The sequence below is a fragment of the Mya arenaria genome, chromosome 6 (genome assembly GCF_026914265.1).
Source record: "Mya arenaria isolate MELC-2E11 chromosome 6, ASM2691426v1".
Taxonomy (NCBI): Eukaryota; Metazoa; Mollusca; class Bivalvia; order Myida; family Myidae; genus Mya; species Mya arenaria.
Genome location: NC_069127.1, coordinates 68,746,586 through 68,767,810, shown reverse-complemented (window position 1 = coordinate 68,767,810; position 21,225 = coordinate 68,746,586). Strand labels below are relative to the sequence as shown.

General features: G+C 34.9%; 1 protein-coding gene across 8 annotated transcripts in view; it reads right to left on the bottom strand.

Annotated features, from left to right (window-relative positions):
• Positions 1-21,225, bottom strand: part of LOC128236678 (neuron navigator 2-like) — a 188,774-nt gene that overhangs the window by 119,918 nt on the left and 47,631 nt on the right. Inside the window, exon 1 of one of the 8 annotated variants that reach the window (XM_052951711.1) lies at positions 8,381-8,682. The exons of the other annotated variants lie outside the window; for them this stretch is intronic. Coding sequence (XP_052807671.1) covers positions 8,381-8,416 — 36 coding nt within the window. The 5' untranslated portion in view covers positions 8,417-8,682. Of the gene's footprint in view, positions 1-8,380; positions 8,683-21,225 lie in introns of those variants that run through there. 8 annotated transcript variants of the gene reach the window in all.

The following is a 21,225-nucleotide window of genomic DNA, read 5'->3' as shown; positions in this document are numbered from 1 at the left end:
TCTCATACAAAGGGAGACAACTGTGACAACAAAAAAATGGACCAAAAGCAGTTAACTTATCCAGAAATTGGCTTCAAGGGCTTTCTGGGATACATGCACAAATAGAACACTTGGATGTGTCATAAATACTCCAGAATGGGAAGAATTCTAAGCACAAACAGAAGGGTTTTATGAGATTTGAACCATTAAGTCACCCACTCTACTGTGTAATAATGGAACATGTGTTCAACACACACAAAACCATACTGAACAGAACTTGCAAAACCATTAAATCCCCATTTTTATTGAAAACATTAACATTCCATACAAAAGCATGTTTTAAAGTCTTGTTCTGACAAAAGAAATGATTTGACCTATGGTGTTGTTCAATTTTTTTATGTACATTATACGGTTTCACCCATACTTTATTTCAATAATTATTTGGATCTCCTCATGTATTTAATGTTAAATTTATTTTTAATATAGCTCTTTTTTATGCTAATCCCTTTTAATAAGAGTGGGTTAAATTATTCAACTTACTAAATATTTGAGTTAGTTATTTATAGCCCTTTATTATCAGAAAAAAAGATGAACAAAAACTTGTTTTATCAGTTAATCACTTTCAAGTGTAACAATGTACGATAAGCCAAACGCTGTCATAATTTATGTTTACATTAAATACAAAAAACGCTGCATCTAATCTCCCCAAATCTAGAACCACTTGATAACCTTTATAACATGATTTATTTTGTCTTCTGTCAAATTTTTTACTTTTTTTGCCATGATTGTAGATATACATTACAAATTTCATGTCTGGGAACCAGTAACACATCACGAAATTTGGTAATCTTTAATTAATGCAAAAAGGGTCTTAGTGACATTAAATCAAAAAGCAGGTGGACCCTTTTAGCTTTCATGCTGTGGATAAATAAAGCATTATTGGACAAAGCATGCATATGACAACTCAATCATATAATATGATCAGCAAATTAAAGTGCAAAGGAAGTTTAATATTACATTCCTGTTTTCAGTGAAAGGAGATTCTCTTTTAATAGTTATAAGAGGAAGTTTTAAGTCAGAAAACTTTATGAAACTGTGACAAACACTGCAATAAACTAGAAAGAAGATGCAGGAACAAACAAGAAAGAAAGGACAAGCTGCAGCACATGACCACAGAACTGTTCTCTTTATTTCAGATGGGTATGACTCAACTGCTACTAAAGCAAGACTTTATGGTCTTGCTAAACACGAGCATATTGTCAATTGGTTCAAATTGAATTTTTCATCAACAAAAACATGCGTTTTTTTTTTATATGTTTTGAGCATATATTTTTATTTGGGAATTATATGAGTGTATTTAAATATCCCTGAAATGTGTCAGAGGGTGAGAGGTCTAGTGTTATAGATGTCCTCCTCTCACCCAAGAGATAGTGGGTTTGATCCCCACCATTGCTACTTTCTCATGACCTCTTTAAAAGCACACCAGTATGGTTTCTACCCTGGACTCAATAATGATCCATATCAGCTTTAAGCTGTCTTCACAATCAGAGCTCATATAAATGCATGAAGAAATGAACAATGATGTTTTTTCTAACACCAGACAAAACTGGATCACTGGTTTCAATAAGAACCTGGAACACTACATACAAAACACTTGTAAACAGCCCTAACTATTCTCTGCTTTCATCATCAATATTTTGGCCCTGTACCAGGACTTGATGTTGTTTGCGAAATGCCAATTAATCAACCTATGATGTCATATTCTATCTATCAATAGCTGACACACATTCTGTTAACATGATATTCTATTTTCTAGAAGAAATACAAGAAAACCGTTTTATATGCTCTAAAAAGGTTGCTCCAATTGTGGGAACAAAGAGAAGAATCAACAACAATTCCCAGATGTAAAAGTTAATTGGATGTGGTAACAAAACATTAAATAAGGAAACCCTAGACCCCCCCCCCCCCCTCCAAATACAATGGGTTAACTGTCAGGAGAGCTGCTCATTTTTTTCAGGAAAGTCACGATGACCTTCAACTCTTTGATTCTCCTAGTCATCTACTGAATATGAGCAAAGTGCGTACCAAGTTTGAAGACTTTACATAAAGTCATTAAAAACTACGTTAAATGGCAGGGATATATTCGGCAGTAGCCAATGCAGTGGTATCCATGGTTTAAATACGTAATCACCACACATATATCTGCTTCTACTATGTACATCTTTGGAAAAAAGCATGGGGCAAATGGCCCCGATGCAGCTTACCGCGACATGCAGATTTTTAAAAGGTGCCGCAGGTACAAAAAGAAGATTGTGAATTGTTCAAATTTCACAGAACATGGCCTTCTTGCCTGATTTTTGAGTGGAAAATTCCCCTAAACATCACTAGCTATTTTTAACCACCAATAATAAATATCATAATAATTATACGCTACATTGTATTCAATATATTATTTATTCATATTGACACAAGTTTAATGAGGGCATTCGAAATTTAAATAAGTGCGACTATGGTGACAATTAAGCATCTGAAAACTTTCACAGTTGCAAAGCAAAATTTTCAGGGATCAAACTAAGTGTTAAGTATAAAGCACTGATTTGTACTAGATTATGGATCAAGTTCATATGAGTTTAATAAAACTGACAAGAATTATATATAGGACAGGAACAAAGAAATGGCCTTCAGAAAATTGAAAACTGCTACCTTAATTACTGTTAATTAACATTTCGCAAAGCCATATATAGCATTGACTTGACGCAGGGGTGGCGCGGGGCAATTTATAGAAATTAAAAAAGGCACTGTTTGTAGTGTAGATAATGATGCTGCTGGTCAAAGTAATGCCTAAATGTTTCCCATGCTTCGCACAAATAGAAGAGCACTTACAGTACTAATGCTCTTAGTTTTCTCTCTGTTGTCACCACACCATAGTTAAACTTGACAACAAATTTAGCCAGGTAATGGGCCTGCCATACATAACACAATGGTTACCATAATGAACATTTCATGTGAGTATCTAAATACAATGAAACCACCAAAAATAGCCAAAAAGCAGCAATGAATTTAGACAAACATTAATGTTTCTGCATAATGATAATATCATTAATTTATGAATGAAATCAGAACATAGAGTTTCTCCTGGCAAGGTGAAGGTCATTGACAGCTCCTACAGAAAACATAGAAAGACAGCCCATCTGGCAGACAATTACAGAACAGCTGTGTCCTGATATCGGAAACTACATCTACCCTGTATATCTCACACATCATTATAACTCTACTCACAGGTAAAATTGCTCAGCACCATCATCAATTGTTTGTTTCTGTATTTTCGGTAAATATTCATCTTCAGTTGTGAGAGATCATGAGGAGGATGGTTTTAATGCCTCAATTGTTTTTTTCCTCCAGTACATGTACTTCCATGAAAGTCTAAATGCCATTCATGCGATCATTCATAAGCTTCATTTATTTTAGCTTCCTAAGAAAAAATGGGTTCTGTGATTGAGCTATTTCCATCAAAGAAGCAGTTGGTTGCCCCCTTACTTTTCCCTGTCCTTGTTATTATAATGATGTCAGGAGCACATCAATGGCACCAGTTCCTGGGACAGCCTCATCACATGGAAGAAATAGACTGGTTTATAGTTTATGAAAGGTCCCTAATTTACCTATGACAGCACCCAGTCCAACTTCATGTTCTAGAAAAGACACTAGTTTATAGGGATACATGTTTACAATTCCTGTTGGAAAAGGGTTTATGGACAAATTTTTAGATTGTAAGAAAAGTGAAAACAAAAACACATTTCTTTCAACTTTCCTTACACTACATAAAGGAATGGTTTAAAAACAATCGATATATATAACATGTTTAAAACAAGGAAATAAGCCAGACGGCTATAACCATAAACTACAAACTTATTAGCTGCCTTTTGCTTTAGATTGGTTTCTGGTCAGACACAGTGGTTAATTCCCTTTGTCAAGGGAAAGCACTGCCCTTAAATCACTACATACATACATGCATACGTCAGAAATTCTAACGTTAAAAGAAAAACAGGGTACAAGTCTGGGGTTCACGGCACAGCTAGAATAACTAAAATAGCCGAATCATTTCAGGCAATACAGCACATTAAGCCATAATGCAGCCATTATAATCATATAATAATGGCAAGGAAAGTCCTTTATAAACTCAAAGAAGGCGATTACGCACCTAGATAACAACCTTTTGAAGGTGTATGGAATATTTTCCACATATCTCCAAAAATTGTCCTGCAGACATTTACTGTAAAATTTCTAATTGGCTGCCATTCGGTTATTGGGAGATACATGTTTCATTTAATCTTTATCATGTTCCTGACAACACGCACTGCGCTCTTAGCTTAATATGTTATATATATCAACTCATGTCAGCCCTGCTTATTTTCATCACTTATTAGATTTTATGCTTAAACTAATGTTTATACCCCGATTTAAATTATGATAAAAATATATTTATCTTAACTGTGTCTTTCATGTCAAAATATCCAAGTTTGTCTTGTTTATTTGTTTATCTCTAACAGGATCATGTCAAACTCAAATATGACACAAATGAATTTCCAATAATGTCCTCAACCAGCAAAACCCAGTAGCTCACTTTTACATGAAACAATTGATATTTTATGGTTGATCATATTTGTTGTTTAAATTCTTTATGGTTATTTTGAAACATGATTCTTCAGTTGATAAAAAGTGTGCCAAAACTTTTACTTGATTTAAGTTAAACCCACACAGTAAGACTTTTGGAACTTGGCTCCTGAAAGCCAACAACCTCCCCTGAAAATGAAGAAAACCCCATCTATCAAACTCATTAAAACTGTATTAATAACAACCTGAATTTCAACACATAACATTAACTAGATGCTAATCAACAGGACCCTGATCATGGCTACCTGTTATCTTAATTTAATAATCCTACCTGCTAAGACAGAAATTCACTGCACAGTGCATGGTAGCAATTTAGATGTCTGCTTTGTCATGTTTTTATCAGTTAATTAGGATTATCATGATGTATGATAACTAGGACAACTTAAGTGCATTGGGATTTCCTGGAGAAATTTTTAACTTTCATACTTGTTATTTTATTAGAGAACTGTAATCTATTTTCAGAGAAGTTTCTGAAGTCTCCAGTAAAATGAAGAAATTTTTAACTTTCATACTTGTTATTTTGTTGGAAAACTGTAATCCATATTCAGAGAAGATTCTGCAGTCAGTTAAATGAAAGTCTAAAATAAAGAACTCGATGTTGAATGTTCTAATAGCCAACACACATGTATAGAGGACTGATCAAATAGCCAACACACATGTATAGAGGACTTATCCGATAGCCAACACACATGTATAGAGGACTTATCAAATAGCCAACACACATGTATAGAGGACTTATCCAATAGCCAACACACATGTATAGAGGACTTATCCGATAGTCAACACACATGTATAGAGGACTTATCCGATAGTCAACACACATGTATAGAGGACTTATCCAATAGCCAACACACATGTATAGAGGACTGATCCAATAGTCAACACACATGTATAGAGGACTTATCCAATAGCCAACATACATGTATAGAGGACTTATCCAATAGTCAACACACATGTATAGAGGACTTATCCAATAGCCAACACACATGTATAGAGGACTTATCCGATAGTCAACACACATGTATAGAGGACTTATCCGATAGTCAACACACATGTATAGAGGACTTATCCAATAGCCAACACACATGTATAGAGGACTGATCCAATAGTCAACACACATGTATAGAGGACTTATCCAATAGCCAACATACATGTATAGAGGACTTATCCAATAGTCAACACACATGTATAGAGGACTTATCCAATAGTCAACACACATGTATAGAGGACTTATCCAATAGTCAACACACATGTATGGAGGACTTATCCAATAGTCAACACACATGTATGGAGGACTGATCCAATAGTCAACACACATGTATAGAGGACTTATCAAATAGCCAACACACATGTATAGAGGACTTATCCAATAGCCAACATACATGAATAGAGGACTTATCTAATAGTCAACATACATGTATAGAGGACTTATCCAATAGTCAACACACATGTATAGAGGACTTATCCAATAGTCAACACACATGTATGGAGGACTTATCCAATAGTCAACACACATGTATGGAGGACTTATCCAATAGTCAACACACATGTATAAAGGACTTATCCAATAGCCAACACACATGTATATAGAAATGGGTTGATCAGGGGCAATTCTGACTGGACTAGGAAAGATAATGCACAACAATTAAAGACTTATATCTGACTATATTTTATGATGCCCTGAACACCTTTAAACCTTTGAGGACTTTGATAAACCTGACTCTGCTCCAGGTTTCAGGTTTAACAACCAAATTTGAGGCTCTCTATTCTCTAATATGTTAAAATAAAATATTATTTAGAAAATGTCAGACATGCACATGGATAGTGCTATACCAACTATTTACTCAACCATTAGTTTACATGTATTATAAGTCTTGAGACTTGAGGTTTTATTTGGTGATTGATTCATCAGCACAGCTGTCTCAGCCAATAAAAGAAATATAGTTGGCTAATAGCACAGTTCAATAACTCCATTTCCAAGTGGCAGCTGCAGGGAGTGTGCAAAATGGTATTAATTATTAAAATGTGAAAATCACAATATGTCACTTTTTGGTTTAATATAATTCTTAATACCAGTATTTAAATGTGGAAAATTCAATAAGAACAAAGCAGAGGTGAAAATAATTTAAAGGTACTTGCTCATGATTTTTGACACAATTTTTTTTCACGGTAATATGTCTGGAAACAATAACATTATATCATTTTGCTCTTTGGTACCAATTTTACAGAAAAAAATACAATTAAAATATAAAGAATAACCTGGTTTTAGTGGGGAGCGAAACAGCACGCCGATACAGTTAAAACAATAACAACTGCTTTCCCATAAGACCTCTTACAAATTAAGTTGAGGGATAATTTAACCTTAAAGCTATTTGTTGAAAAGTGTTACCAACGAATGCATGCTTTTCAAAATTGGGGACTTCAAAGACAATATATAAGCATATATGAACATTTGCTTAGCTTTAACACTCTAAATGATTTACCACACTTCATTATGTAATAATAAGAGTGCATTTTACAAAACATGAGCATGTACCTTTAAGGCCATGATGCAAGATTGTACTAAATCACCATTAAGACTAATGACCCTCGGAACATTATGGCACTTACCCAGTGTAACGTTTTGCAATCAATACATAATTAAAGTTCAAACGTTTTTCATCAATTAAATGCTTCAATAAAATTTCAGCTTTTTTTTTGTAACATTTTACATTATTTTATGTCATTTCAATTTACTAATCGATACAAACACAATAATATTTCCAGAGCTCTTCAAAACCGAGAAAAATTTCAGACAAGAAAACTGAGTTGAACTTTAAACAATCCATTAAAATACCATACAAAGGGATCATCAAGTTGTGTATGACAATATTTCCCCACCTCATCATCAGAGGAAACACTCAATTTATTTCTCAGTCAATCAGGGTCCATAACTGAACAAATATTTCACCCAGAGCTACAGTTATTGCTTTGCCTTACTGCCATTGTTAACATGGGTTCACCCAGAGTTACAGTTATTGCTCTGCCTGTAACTGCCATTGTTAACATGGGTTCACCTAGTGTTACAGTTATTGCTCTGCCTTACTGCCATTGTTAACATGGGTTCACCCAGAGTTACAGTTATTGCTCTGCCTGTAACTGCCATTGTTAACATGGGTTCACCTAGTGTTACAGTTATTGCTCTGCCTTAACTGCCATTGTTAACATGGGTTCACCTAGAGTTATGGTTCTTGCTTTGCCTTACTGCCATTGTTAATATGTTAACATGTATTCAACCAGAGTTACGGTACTGGCATTGTTAAACATGAAAAGTTTCATGATGATACTCTTAACTACTTTTAAGGCACATCAACAACAGCAGTATTGTAACCAATGAACATTCAAGCTAATAAGACATGCTACACATCGTAAGGAATATGTACCGTACTGTGACGTTTGAATTGTCAGCTTTATTCTACCTAAATCTGGCATGACAAATAATATTTAACAATTTAGAGAGTCTTCAAATCAAAAAATGCCAAATTTTTAGTTGCTGAGTACTGCCCACCACCCCCTCGATCTCTGAGCACTCCTTAAAAAAACCTGATTACCCAATACCAAAAAGAGAGGTTTCAGCCTAAAGTATGAGGGAACCAACCTTAGTTTATTCATAGTAACAAACACCATGATGTGAACAAGAATAATAATATACATAATATTCACAATAAATTCTATCAAAATTGATATTTACCCCAATGTTTTTCCTGATATATTCTTCCATTTTCATTAGAGAGTTCACTTGAATCACACAATACCCAATAAATAAATCTTATCCGAGTATCACAAACATTGTTAAAAAGTTCACAAACAAATATTCCATAATCTTTCTCACATCACATCACTGCAGACAGTAAAAACATAATTCCAGGCTGTCTATGAAAACAGAACTTGAAGAACACATTTGGGCAATAATCCAAAAACTGAGTGCTTTAGAATCTTTCCAAAGTTTCGCAACATTTTCTAGTACTCATACGGCTGTAAGACTCATTTCAGTGATTGATGGCAGTGAAAGTATATGAGGCCGTGTTATCGGAACCCTGCAGTCGAAAATACACTGCAGCGCACCTGAGTTACTGCCTACTGTGTTTACACTCCCTTCATACTCTGTGTCAAGCCCACAGGCTTATCAGCACCATGTTGTTCTATAAAACTCTAATACTCCCACACCCATAAACTTTGTTTACAATTTCAGTCCAATATTGTTTAATTGTTGAGTTGGATATTCCAGATATGGTATTAGAACTTGAACAGTTGAACACAAAAATTGTTATCTCATGAATGATTTTTCATGAATTTTCCCAATAATTCCCAATAATTCCCAGATGTCTGTCACTGTATGCATGAACTGGGAAGCTCAATAGCAGTTAGAGTCACAAATATCGGAAAATACAGACAAATGAAAATATACAATCCATCAATTTTGACTGCTGAGTCTGCAAGATGCATGCAGATGACCAGGATCTATTATCTACAAGAAGAACAATGTCTGATTGGGAAGCCACCATGATAAGATGAGCATCCAGATAATTGAAGGATAATTACAGACTGCAGACCTGCATTTGCTCATTATGATGCCTCAGATCTTGAGCCACAGCAAGCCAACCTAACACACAACAGAATACTCAGATTATCAGATAAACATGAAAGAGATCTTGACTGGCTTTGACAATGAAATGACAAGAGGTGGAAGGTTACACCTTAAAATTAAATCAGAGGGCACCAACAAAACACATTTCAAAGGTATTACCAACATCACCAGGCATGACCATCATTTCATATTATTACCAAGGGGCTATTTTCCTTCACAGAAGTATATTTGTAACAACATAAAACAAAAGATATTGGAGGCTAAAGCAGACTGGACAATTGGTGCCCCTGGACCCCTTAGGTCACTCCCATGTGATAGGGAAAATATTACTTACTGCTAATTGGGCATGGCAAAGAGCATTTCGTTGGATTTCTAGAGCAGCACATTTTCACAAATTGAAAAGCAATGTATTTTGAGGGGGCCACAGTATTAAAATTAAAGAGCTGTGCAGCAGGTCACACTTTTACAATCAAAGAGCAAAGTATTTTGAGGGAGCAATATTTTCATAATTGAAGAGCAAAGTATATTTTAGGGGGCAACATTTTCTCAATGTATTTTGAGGGAGCCATATTTTCACAACTGAAAAGCAATGTATTTTAATGGGGCAACATTAACACAATTGAAGAGCAACGTTTTTTGAAGGGGCCACATTTTCATAATTCTGTGAACAATTTCTGAAGTATATATTTCCCTGGACTGGAAAAACAGCACCTTTACATTTTTTCTTGGTTCATCTCTGCACCAAAAACCTTTAAAGTACATTGATCATCTGCGAATATGTCTAACCAGGGAAACAATCTGCAGACAGATTCTTTACTTTCCAGTCCTTATGCAGTTATTTCTACAAAAGGCATTCATTTTCTGCTACAAGGCAGACATATTATGCCATTATCCATATAGATTGCCAATAACATCAAACTTGGAATTAGTTAGTTTCAAAATATTCCTTTCATGAAATTTGGACAAAATCTCAGATTTGTTGGTTAAATCAATGGAAAATAAATCTGCCAATGAGATATTTCTTGTATAAGGGACATTGATGGGAGTTTTACAGGCATGTTATATGTGATTTAATCAAGTGAAACAGTTTTATTCCAGGGGGCTGAGGGAGCTTAACCATGTTAATCTGTCTGGAAAAACATCCTCATTTGTCACAACAGAGCTGGAAATCAAATTCAATCAAGGAGGAGTGCTGAATACATCAGCTGAACTGATTAATTGTTTTCTCTGAAAACCATTATATAATACCAAGCATAAACAGAAATAATGGATGAACATCAAAGAGGTGACAATACATGTAGTTTTGTCATCATATGTTGCATTTATATAAATACAAATGCGTATTTTTTGGGATGCAATTGAGAAAAATAATATTTTTATTAAAATGCCAATATTTTGTGTATAATATTAAGTACATAATGGCCATAATGCTGAAACTGGTATTAGTAACATACGATATACATACAGGGACGTAGCTTAAGCCAATTTGAAGGGCAGGCACAGAAGAAGGGAGGTCTGGAGGCATGTCCCCTTAGAAAATTTTGAATGTGAACTTGCAATGGTGCCTTTGGCATACATGTATCAAGAGGGTTAATATGCTTAAAAAGTCAAAGTCAAAAAAAGAATTTCGAGTCGACTTTATCAAAATCAACAATATTTACATTTTTTTTAAAAAAGGAATTGTTTTTTCAGGCCCTGGCCTTTTGGCCTCACAAAAGCTACACCGCTGACACATCAGTATTTAATACCACTCTTATATTCACTTCACTTAGCCATATTATGTTGCAGTAATTTTGAGAAGATGATATCAAAAGAAATCTATACGTCTTTCAAAAAACTAATTCATACTGTCAGAAAACAAATAAACTGTACTTGTTCATGTTTGCTTCCTTCTAAAAAGTGATGACGCTTATATTACTAACATATGATAAACATATCTGTAATCATATCTGTAATCAATACCACTCTTATTCACTAATAGCAATATTATGTTGCAGTAATTTCGGGGAAAATAATAAGGAAATCTTTGTCTTTCAAAAAAATAATATTGTCATACTATTTTAGGAAATATTTAAACTGTGTGTACGTCAGCTCATGATTGTTTCATTCTAAAAACAAATAATAAATATTAAACAAATGCTGATAAATTTACCTCCATGGGTATAATTGTAATTGCGTTGATTCGCACAAATTTGGCCCTCAGGTAAACTTGCCGCCCCCTCCCACCTCTTTATGTTCAATCTCATCATATAAATAAACACAATATAAAATTCACCAAAATTATAAGCAAACAAAAGAACTGTGTGGGGTTTCATGCATAAGGGTCTTACATCATCCAAAGGTTGAACAAAAAGAGAATATTGTTTAAACAAGAGGACCATGATGGCCCTAAATCGCTAACCTAAGTGAGTGGTTTAAACCTTTGTTTTTAATGAGAATGAATTTATGGTTTATGGCACTTTTTGCAACTAGGGATTAAACAATGATTGAATATTGTCAAATGTTGTTGCAGTTTAAGCCATCCAAGCACAGCATTGATATTTGTTTTCACTGAAACTGTACACATGAAAAATAAAACGGTAGGCCAAAAGGTCAGAGTATAGCACACCCAAGGACAACATTGATATTTGTTTGCAAAACTGCCCACATATGGTCTAAATTTCATTGTTGTAGCTTCAAAAATAAAAAAAGTAGGTCAAAAGGTCACAATCAAGATCATCTAAGCACAATATTGCTATTTATTTTCATAGTATACATGGTCTAAATGTCATTGCTGTTGCTTTGAAAATAACAAAGAAGGTCGAAAGGAGGAGGGGCAACTTTGACCCCAGGGGCGTTATTTGTACAAACTTATTTAAGGGCCATCATATGATGTTACAGAAGCTTTCAAAGATTTCCCTAAATGAGTTTATATCTTGTGAACCCCAGGATGGTCAGTTTTGAACCCAGGTGCACAATTTGAACAAGCTTGAAAGAGGACTATTATAAATTATGATGCTAAATACTAAACATCAAGGGTCTTGGCCTAACAGTTTCAGACAAGAAGATTTTCAAAGATTTCCCTAGATAAGAATATAGGACACTAGTGTAACCCCCATAGAGGTACCAGTTTAATGCACCTAGAGGCACGATTTGAACATACTTAATAGAGGACCTGGCCCCGATTTCTCGAAACTTCTTAAGTCCCTTATAACAGGGTTAAGCTAAGCTCACTATTTTTATGTTTCTATAATGTGCGTTATCTTTACCTTTTTAAGAATTTTTAGACGATATATAGGAATTATCTGTATGATAATCATTATAAACCGTTTTTCATTTATCAAAATCAATTTTAAGTATGTATTTTGGCTAATTGAAATAAGCGACTTAAGCCTTTTAAGCTTAAGAAATTTCGAGAAATCGAGGCCAGTAGACAATGATATGCATCAAATATCTAGGTCACATGGTTTTTGTCAAGAAGATTGTTAAAAAAATCAATTTGGATGCCATGGCAACCAGAGTTGTGCATGGAATTCAGTTCTTTGAACAATTTTGAAAGGGCACTATGCATGGAACATCTCAGTGAAGTGTCTTATAAATTGGTCAGGCAGTTTTGGAGGAGATGTCATTTGAAGCAATAGTTGACAGACGCTGAACAGACACTAATCCTGAGCACTGCTCAGGTGAGCTAAAAATGTTCACATCTTCAATGCAAAAGCATAGCACTGCAAAATGTGGGGGCTTAAAAATAAGATGAGTTTCCAAAAAAAAACTTAATATAAAACTCATTTGTGTATGAAAGTTTTAAATTAACGTTTGTACTTTTCAAGAGTCTCTGTAAATTTTGGAGAAATTTCAGGAAACCTACACAAAAACCTGCACATTAATATTAGCTTCCTACAACTCCACATCAGGCATCTGAAATCTTCAACACCAGTGCTGAAAGAAGACCATCACCTGAGATCCATTACTGCCTTTTACCCCTGATTTATAGTCACACCCCCATGATCAAAGACAAATGCCTGTCTTTCAAAGAGAACATCTTTACATGATCTATTCTCCTAGGGTGTTCATGGTTAAATGGAGGTCAATTTTAGTAAAGGCTTTGTAAACTAGCAAAGTCATAAAAATTCCTGCAACAAAATGCATGGGATGATAACTCTCGAGTTCCTGCATTAGGAATGGCAGTAAATTAACCTCAAGAAGCATTTTTCTTTGTGCATTGTTTGTAACAAAAACTCTGGCTTTCTTTTTCTCTCAGGTGATCAAGGGCCATTACTCCCCTGACAGATTTTTAGTCTGCCAGTATTGAGGGTTGTGCTCAACAATACTGTTTAATTGAGGGATCTTGGTGGTAAACAGTTTGGTTGTGATGTATTAATACAGTAACTGCTGTTTGCAGATCAACTCAGCAAACCTTATACTTGTCAATCAGGGGCGTTCCTGGATCATTTTCATTTGTACACCAATATAATTGAGTGGGCTGTGAAAATGTGACGATCATTGTGGGTGTACTCCAAATGTAATATGGGGTGAGAGCATTATTTTTTTAGAATACAATAATGATATAACCATTTTCAGCATTATGAGTGTCAACCTGTAGCATAAATTTTAAGCAGTAATTAAAATGTTCGCATATTCAACTCATAAGACTTGTTTTTTATTCAGTATGCTTTAGAGATTCATGCACTTATAATGAAAATTCATCACTGATTTGTACGCCCGAGCGTACTGGCGTATGGCTAGGTACGCCCCTGTCAATATGTTATAAATGCTTGCTTGAAATGCCTTTTTGCTCAGAAGAGCTGAATTACAAACAACAGTTTTCCGCACTTCAAAGATATCAATTTAATTGGTTTAGGTTGATGTAAAACTTAATCAACCTGAACATGTATAGATCCTTTGCAGGTGTTACATGTGCATGCCCCTAAATAGTAAGTTCCAGGTTGGTTTATACAAAAGAGTACCGGTATGCTCAATCGCTGACACAGTTGCAGATGTGTGGAGTTGATTGACAGGCTATTGATGTTGCACAAGATTCATTTGTGTATTTGGGTGGACCAAAAGCCACGATCATCATATGCAAATGTATCAAAACTTCAAGTGCTGAGTTCATTTGCAAAGGTAATAAATAACTCCGCATGTTTTCATTAGAGAACCAGACATAATTAAACTGCAGAGGAAGACAAATGATTTGATCATTAAAGCCATGACAATAAGCTAAATAAAATGCCCAACATTTCTTATTGTTGTTGTCTCAGATCTTTCAAAGTCATCTGAGATATCAATACTTCTTAGAAAGTCCAGGAGTCAGCACTTACAATACCACATGAGACATGGTAAACATCAGCACTATCAGAAATCACTAATAAAATAATGTTTTCTTTCAAATTCCATCACAGATCTACACATATCAAAGTCCTTAAAAATAACAAAAGCATGTCTAACAAGGTGCTTATCATGGACTTGCCAGAGATTGGTCAATAACTCTTACTGAGTGGGTAGTTTACTGGAAATATTGTCCAATTAAGACATAAAAGGCAGTCAATAAGCCCATTCATCTTATAATTCGCTCAAATTTGCATGACATCAGAGCCAACCAAAGCAGTTGATTGAATGTAATATGGTTCTTTTATCATGATATTCATGACAGATTTATCACAACTGTCATGGAAGTTTATCATGTAAACATCAGGCAAAAAGTAAAAATGATAAGGGCAATCAAGACAAACCAGCTTTTTACTAGCTGTCCTATTTAAAGGGGCTTGACACCAGATGATACAATTGCAAGAAAAAAAGAAAATTGTCAAAATAAACTTACATAAAATTGACATTGTTGTGCTCAACGCATTGAATTTTACTTAATGATGCATCACATCGCTTACTACACATGAATTTTTCACAGTTTTTCGGCAGTTTTTAAACTCAAAATTTAATAGGGTTGCCTACCACATAAATCCCTGGACTTAGTTTAAAAATAGCCTTGGTATATTTATCTGTGCTAGACCCAGATGGTCCCAAAATCGGCAAATAAATTATTTCCACAAAACAAGCCTAGAATTTTCAATACAAGCTAGTATGAGGCCTATAATACATAATTTTACACGATTAAAAGAAAACTTTGTCGCTGTCTCAGCTCAGAGTTTTTCCGTTTAAAAATAACACATAATGGTTTCCCAGTTTATAGTGTGTATATTTAGCATGTGAAAGTCACGTGATTAGTACAGATACATATACCAACGCCATTTTCTAAACTAACTTGGATTTACATGATAGACAAACTGAAAAAACAATTATGCAAACACTGCGAGAGATACAAGTGGAAAGGAATATGATACATCAGTAAATAAGAATCAATGAATTGTAACACAACAATATCAATATCATTATCTAAGTTTTAGACAATTTTCTCTTTTTTTCAAGTGTTGAGTCCCTTTAATGACACATGGATCAAGGCCAAAAAAATACTCAACTATCAAGTTATCACTATTGGTAGATGTTGGGGTAACTGTCTTGGCACAGTTTGAGTGACAACTTAAGTTAGACCTCACTGGGGGTTTAAACTGGGTTTCATGAGCATTCAACCCAACATTTATCAATATTCATTAAATAAATTACACAAGCCTCATCTAAGCCAGCATCAACTTGAAGTAAGTGGCAAAAACAAATCTATAAGAAATGCTTCATTGTTCTCTCTGTTTTCTCTCCACTGAAATACCATTACCAGCGCACTTTGCCATCATTTCTGCTGAATCAAGCTAGTTTGAGTTCCTTGTTTTTTTACGAACCTATATACTTCTGTTGCACATCTGTGTTTGCTATCGGTTCCATTCATCCACAAAAATCACTCTCAACCATTCAACATAATAACTTATTGTAGCAGTTTCCTCATTTTCGGGATTCCAATTTTACAGGTAAAATCAATTAACAGGCTGTGTAATTTTATGGTTTCAAGGAAAAGTGTGTTTTCCTGTAGTGATCTCAAAAACTCGAGCCTGTTTTAGAATATCAAGTAATTGGAAATGGTTTAAACAATTCAATTCTTAAATGATCACAAGATTTATGTGATGGGGTTTCTTAGAGACAAGGATTGAAAGAAATCTTCGTTAAAAATTAGAGAAACAAACTAAAAAAATTGAAGAAAAAAACAGACACCCATTTTCCAGCTCTACCATCAAAACCATCATGCAACATGAGTAGCTGATGGATTATGTACAGTAATTGTTTCTTAAATTGTTTATGAACTTTAATTAGAGGAAAAATTAATTATATAACACCAAAAGCACCACTGTGACATAGGCTTGTCTGTTTATACACTATCAACAATTATGAAAGACAGAGTTATCTACCTTGCTACATCTGTGCATATAGTTACTAGTTACAATGTTATACTTAAACCTGTACTCATCGAAATTTTATGATAGTATCTTGAACACTTCTCAGTTATAGCCATTTTTAGGTCAATACAAATGTGACTTTTGCAAGGCTATAGTGAATATACATAATTGGGTATAATCTCATGACATTATACCCAACTTGTTTTCTTTGAAAAACGGACCAGCAGTTTGACAGCTTTACTGACATGACATACATCTATCATAATTTGGTTCCATTCCTGCTTAATCCAAATATAAAACAAAACAAAACGCAAGACCAATTTTTAATCTAATTAAATTAGAACTTTTTTTAAAAAACTGAATAAGAAGAGCCTAGTGAATTTAAACATAATTTAATTGAGAAAAAAAAAAGCTGAGCTGCCTCACTTCAATCTCTCCGCCTTCTTAATCATTATAATTTGACACAATGCATTCAAACTATTACTAATAGAATTCATGGTTTCACACCCTGCATTCAGCCACCCTAAAGCAAAAACATATAATGAATATTACAAGAAAAGGGAGTGATTTGGAACTATGAAATTTCACTGTTTCTCAGAAGTTATGACTTCTCCTGGGAAAATGTGCACACTTGTTGCATATCAGTTCAATTACAGTGGTATGAAAATGGTATCAAATTTCCACCTTGAAACCACATCCAGGGGTTTTATTTATATAAACTGCTCCCTTCCCATGAGAGAATGGGTGCTGCAAGTCAGTATGGGCCTCTGGTTTGTTGTTTTAAAGGGAAAAAGCAACATTTCTGTTGTCTGGACAGTCTCATAGCTACATTATAAATGCCACATCATAAATTTTAGATGTGAAAGAATGAAATCAAGTAAGAATTTTTATGATCATGTGATGTTATATAGTTCATGTTCTATAATGGGATTGGAGAAATAATTATGTACTTTCAAGGGAAATAACCCTGTTGCTACTCAAAAATGGAATATCTGCATTTGTTTATTCACTGACTTTTACAAAGTAAATGTTTTATCATGATTTCTTTTACTGGTTAACCAACAAAAGTAATTAATAGTTTGATTTTAAAATGTGTACAGCTGAACACCGATAATCTGAAATCATTGGGACCCAACCAATTACTTCCGAATAGCAATGTTAAATCGGATTAACAATTTTCCGCAAATGACAGCGTTCGCGAATTATAGATGACGTGAAATACTAAGTCATGAAGATTACAATGTCAGTTACACGTTTCCAATACGATACACTTGATTTGAGTTATCTTTCATATATGAAAAAAGGTTCAATACCTCCGGAGAGATATAGCGACTTTATGTGCTCCTTTTGTTTGAGCCATGTGGAAAGTGTGCTCAGCTGTGAGTATGCCATATGCTTCCGTGACTTTTGATTTAGATTTCATACCACCCTCCACTTCTTTTATTGCGTCATACTTCTCCTAGTAGCTTTTCGAATTGTGGTGCCGTTTAGCACCCTTCCCTTTTATTACCTATCCAGGTATCCTCCTGGATCGGTTACCGGGCCCTTCTTCAGATTGATCAGTAGCGGGTCGAGTGAGCAATGCGGTGATCGAATCTGATGAGATAGACATTTTCGAATGAATTTCAGATTGTGGTAACCAGCAATTATGTACACACTACATCACCCAAATGAATCGCTCATTTTCTGACATCGATGTTTGTAACATACGCGTGCTCAATGTAATTCTTTAACAAGCGCTAATTGTGCTCCATTGTCACCTCAAGCCATTGCCCGAATGCATTCGCAGTATGGTGTGAAAAACTATGACATGATCGAGTTCGAAATAAGAATTGATAAATAGGTGTGAAATACCAAATCGGGACCGTAATTTTTACTTCGGAATAGCGATTATTTCGGAATAGCGATTTCGGATTAAAGACCAAAAATTTAGTTAAACAAGCATTTTCAGTGAAAAGATATCCCCCGCCAACGATGGCTTGTTTGTGCTTGATGGCTTGTTTGTGCTTGAAGGTTAAAAAAAATCTCAGAAAGAATAAGATAAGCACATTGGTTTTACTGAGAAACAGCTGCAAACAATGATTTTTTAATAAATCAAGGGCAATAACTATAAGGAAAATTGACCAATCCAAAAGAAAAATAGACAGGCATCATCACAGTATGTTGGTTCTTATTTATTCCAAGTGTCATGAAATTCTACCAGCTAGTTGCATAGAAAAGGCTGCAAACATGGATCTTTTAATAAATCAAGGGCAAATAACTCATATACAAATTACACAATCCAAAATATAAATAAACACGCATCATCGCAGTATGTTGGTTCATATTTATTTCAAGTTTCAAGAATTTCTACCAACTAGTTACTGAGAAATGGCTGTAAATGAGTTTTTCAAAAAAACAAGGGCAATAACTCCAAGTACAATTGACCAATCCAAAAAAAAAATGAACAGGCATCATCCCAGTATAGTAATTCATATTTATTTTAAGTTTCATGAAATTCTGCCAGCTAGTGACTGAGAAATGGCTGTGAATGTGCATTTTTCAAAAAATCAAGGGCAATAACTCCAAGGACAATTGACCAATCAAATTTTTTTTTGGACGGGCATCATTCCAGTATAGTGGTTCATATTTATTTTAAGTTTCATGAAATTATACCGGCTAGTTACTGAGAAAACGCAGGTGACGGACGGACGGACGGAAGGAAGGACGGACGGAAAGACGGACGGACGGACGGACGGACGGACGGACGGACGGACCGACAACGCCATTTCAATATCCCCCTCCCTATTTCATAGGCGGGGGATAAAAAGAAGGAGTAAAATTGGGACCGAAAAATAATTTCGAAATAGCGATAATTTTGGATAAACTGTGTTCGAAATAGCGGTATTCAACTGTATATCACTATAGGATTTTAATAGGGGCCTCACAAGTTTCAACATGTCAGGATATGAACCTTGTCCTTTTTACAGTAGATCAAATGTCCCCTAACTCTTCCTATATAAAGAGTTGTGTCAACCAAAACTAAAAATACAGTTCAACCGTTTTTAGCGACAGTGACCTTGATCTTGAATCGGGGTCCCAAACGCAATTCTATGAAAGGTCTCTATAAACTCTTCCCAAAACCCAAGTTTGGGCACAATATGTCAACCATACCTAAAAATATTCAGTTTCAACTGTTCTTCTATTTTCAATAACGATGACCTTGACCTTGACCCTAAGGGGCCTTCAACACAATCCCATGAAAGGTCTCCATTAACTCTTCCCATATACCAAGTTTGGTCACAATATGTCAACCACAATTAAAAATATTCATTTTCAACAGTTTTTCTGTTCATAATAACAGTGCCCTTGACCTTGACCCTAGGGGTCTTAAACACAATCCCATGAAAGGCCTCCATACACTCTTCTTTTATACCAAGCTTGGTCATAATATGTCAACTATAACTTAAGTTATTTCATTTCAACCGTTTTTCTATTTTTAGTAACAGTGACCTTGACCTTGGCCCTAGGGGCCCTAAACGCTATATGAATGGTCTCCATAAACTCTAAGTCCTACATATTGAGTTTGGTTATAATTTGTCAACCCAAACTGAAGATATTCAGTTCCAACCATTTTTCTATTGTGTGACCTTGACCTTGACCCTAGTAGCCCCAAATGCAATACCATGAAAGGTCTCTAAACACTCTCCTTTATACCTAGTTTGGTGAAAATATATAAACCGTAACTAAAGTTATCCACTTTCATAGGCGAGTATGACAGCCTCCGCCCTCCTTGATTGCCTGCCCACCTGAACATCGACGTACATCATTCAAATAATATGGTTTCACTTTGCGAAAACCTGGTTCAAAACTATGTTTATCCTACATGCATGTCCTATTAGATGTGCATGCCTTAATAAACATGTATGGGTCTTTTCCTGCAATTTGTTCCATTGAGAAGCATTACATCGGTGCCATTATCATCTATTGAAGCAAGCACCTGTTCAGAATGCTGACCTGAGGCATATAAACCCATACCCTATAACATATGATTTAGGGGAAACATTTCTCATTCCTGCCTAAAGTTGTGCATATTATATTGAAGCCACATGATCAGTTGACCATTTTATTGTTTAACACACCATGGGTGATACCTGACTTAAGTGACTTAAGTCATCAAATTTAGCAGAGTTCAAAAATTATTGCTTCCAGCTTGTCTTATAGGACATTTATGGTTCACTGTTTTTTAGTGTAGAAGAAAATTTACTCATGGTTATTTCCTTTCAACCTTAAAACAGAAAAGATTAAGGCTTGCCCTTATAAATATTTAATTATGTTTGCCTATTTGCTGGCATCATTATGTGGGAGGCCGGCTTGCCCATCAGAAATTTGAGTCACAACAATACCATATACATTAAATATTTCACAATATTGGAAATAATTTGGTCATCTGACTATATGGATATTACACTGTATGACCGTCAGCAGGCCATGTCTCAACGGTACCATTCCTGTCTGCCTAACAGACCTTATACAGCTATGACATGAACAATGCTGAACATTTAAGGGATAAGACGATAAAAAAAAATATATCAATACTGTACTGATATATATGCCGTTCATATACGTATAATTATCTATATACAAGCCCAT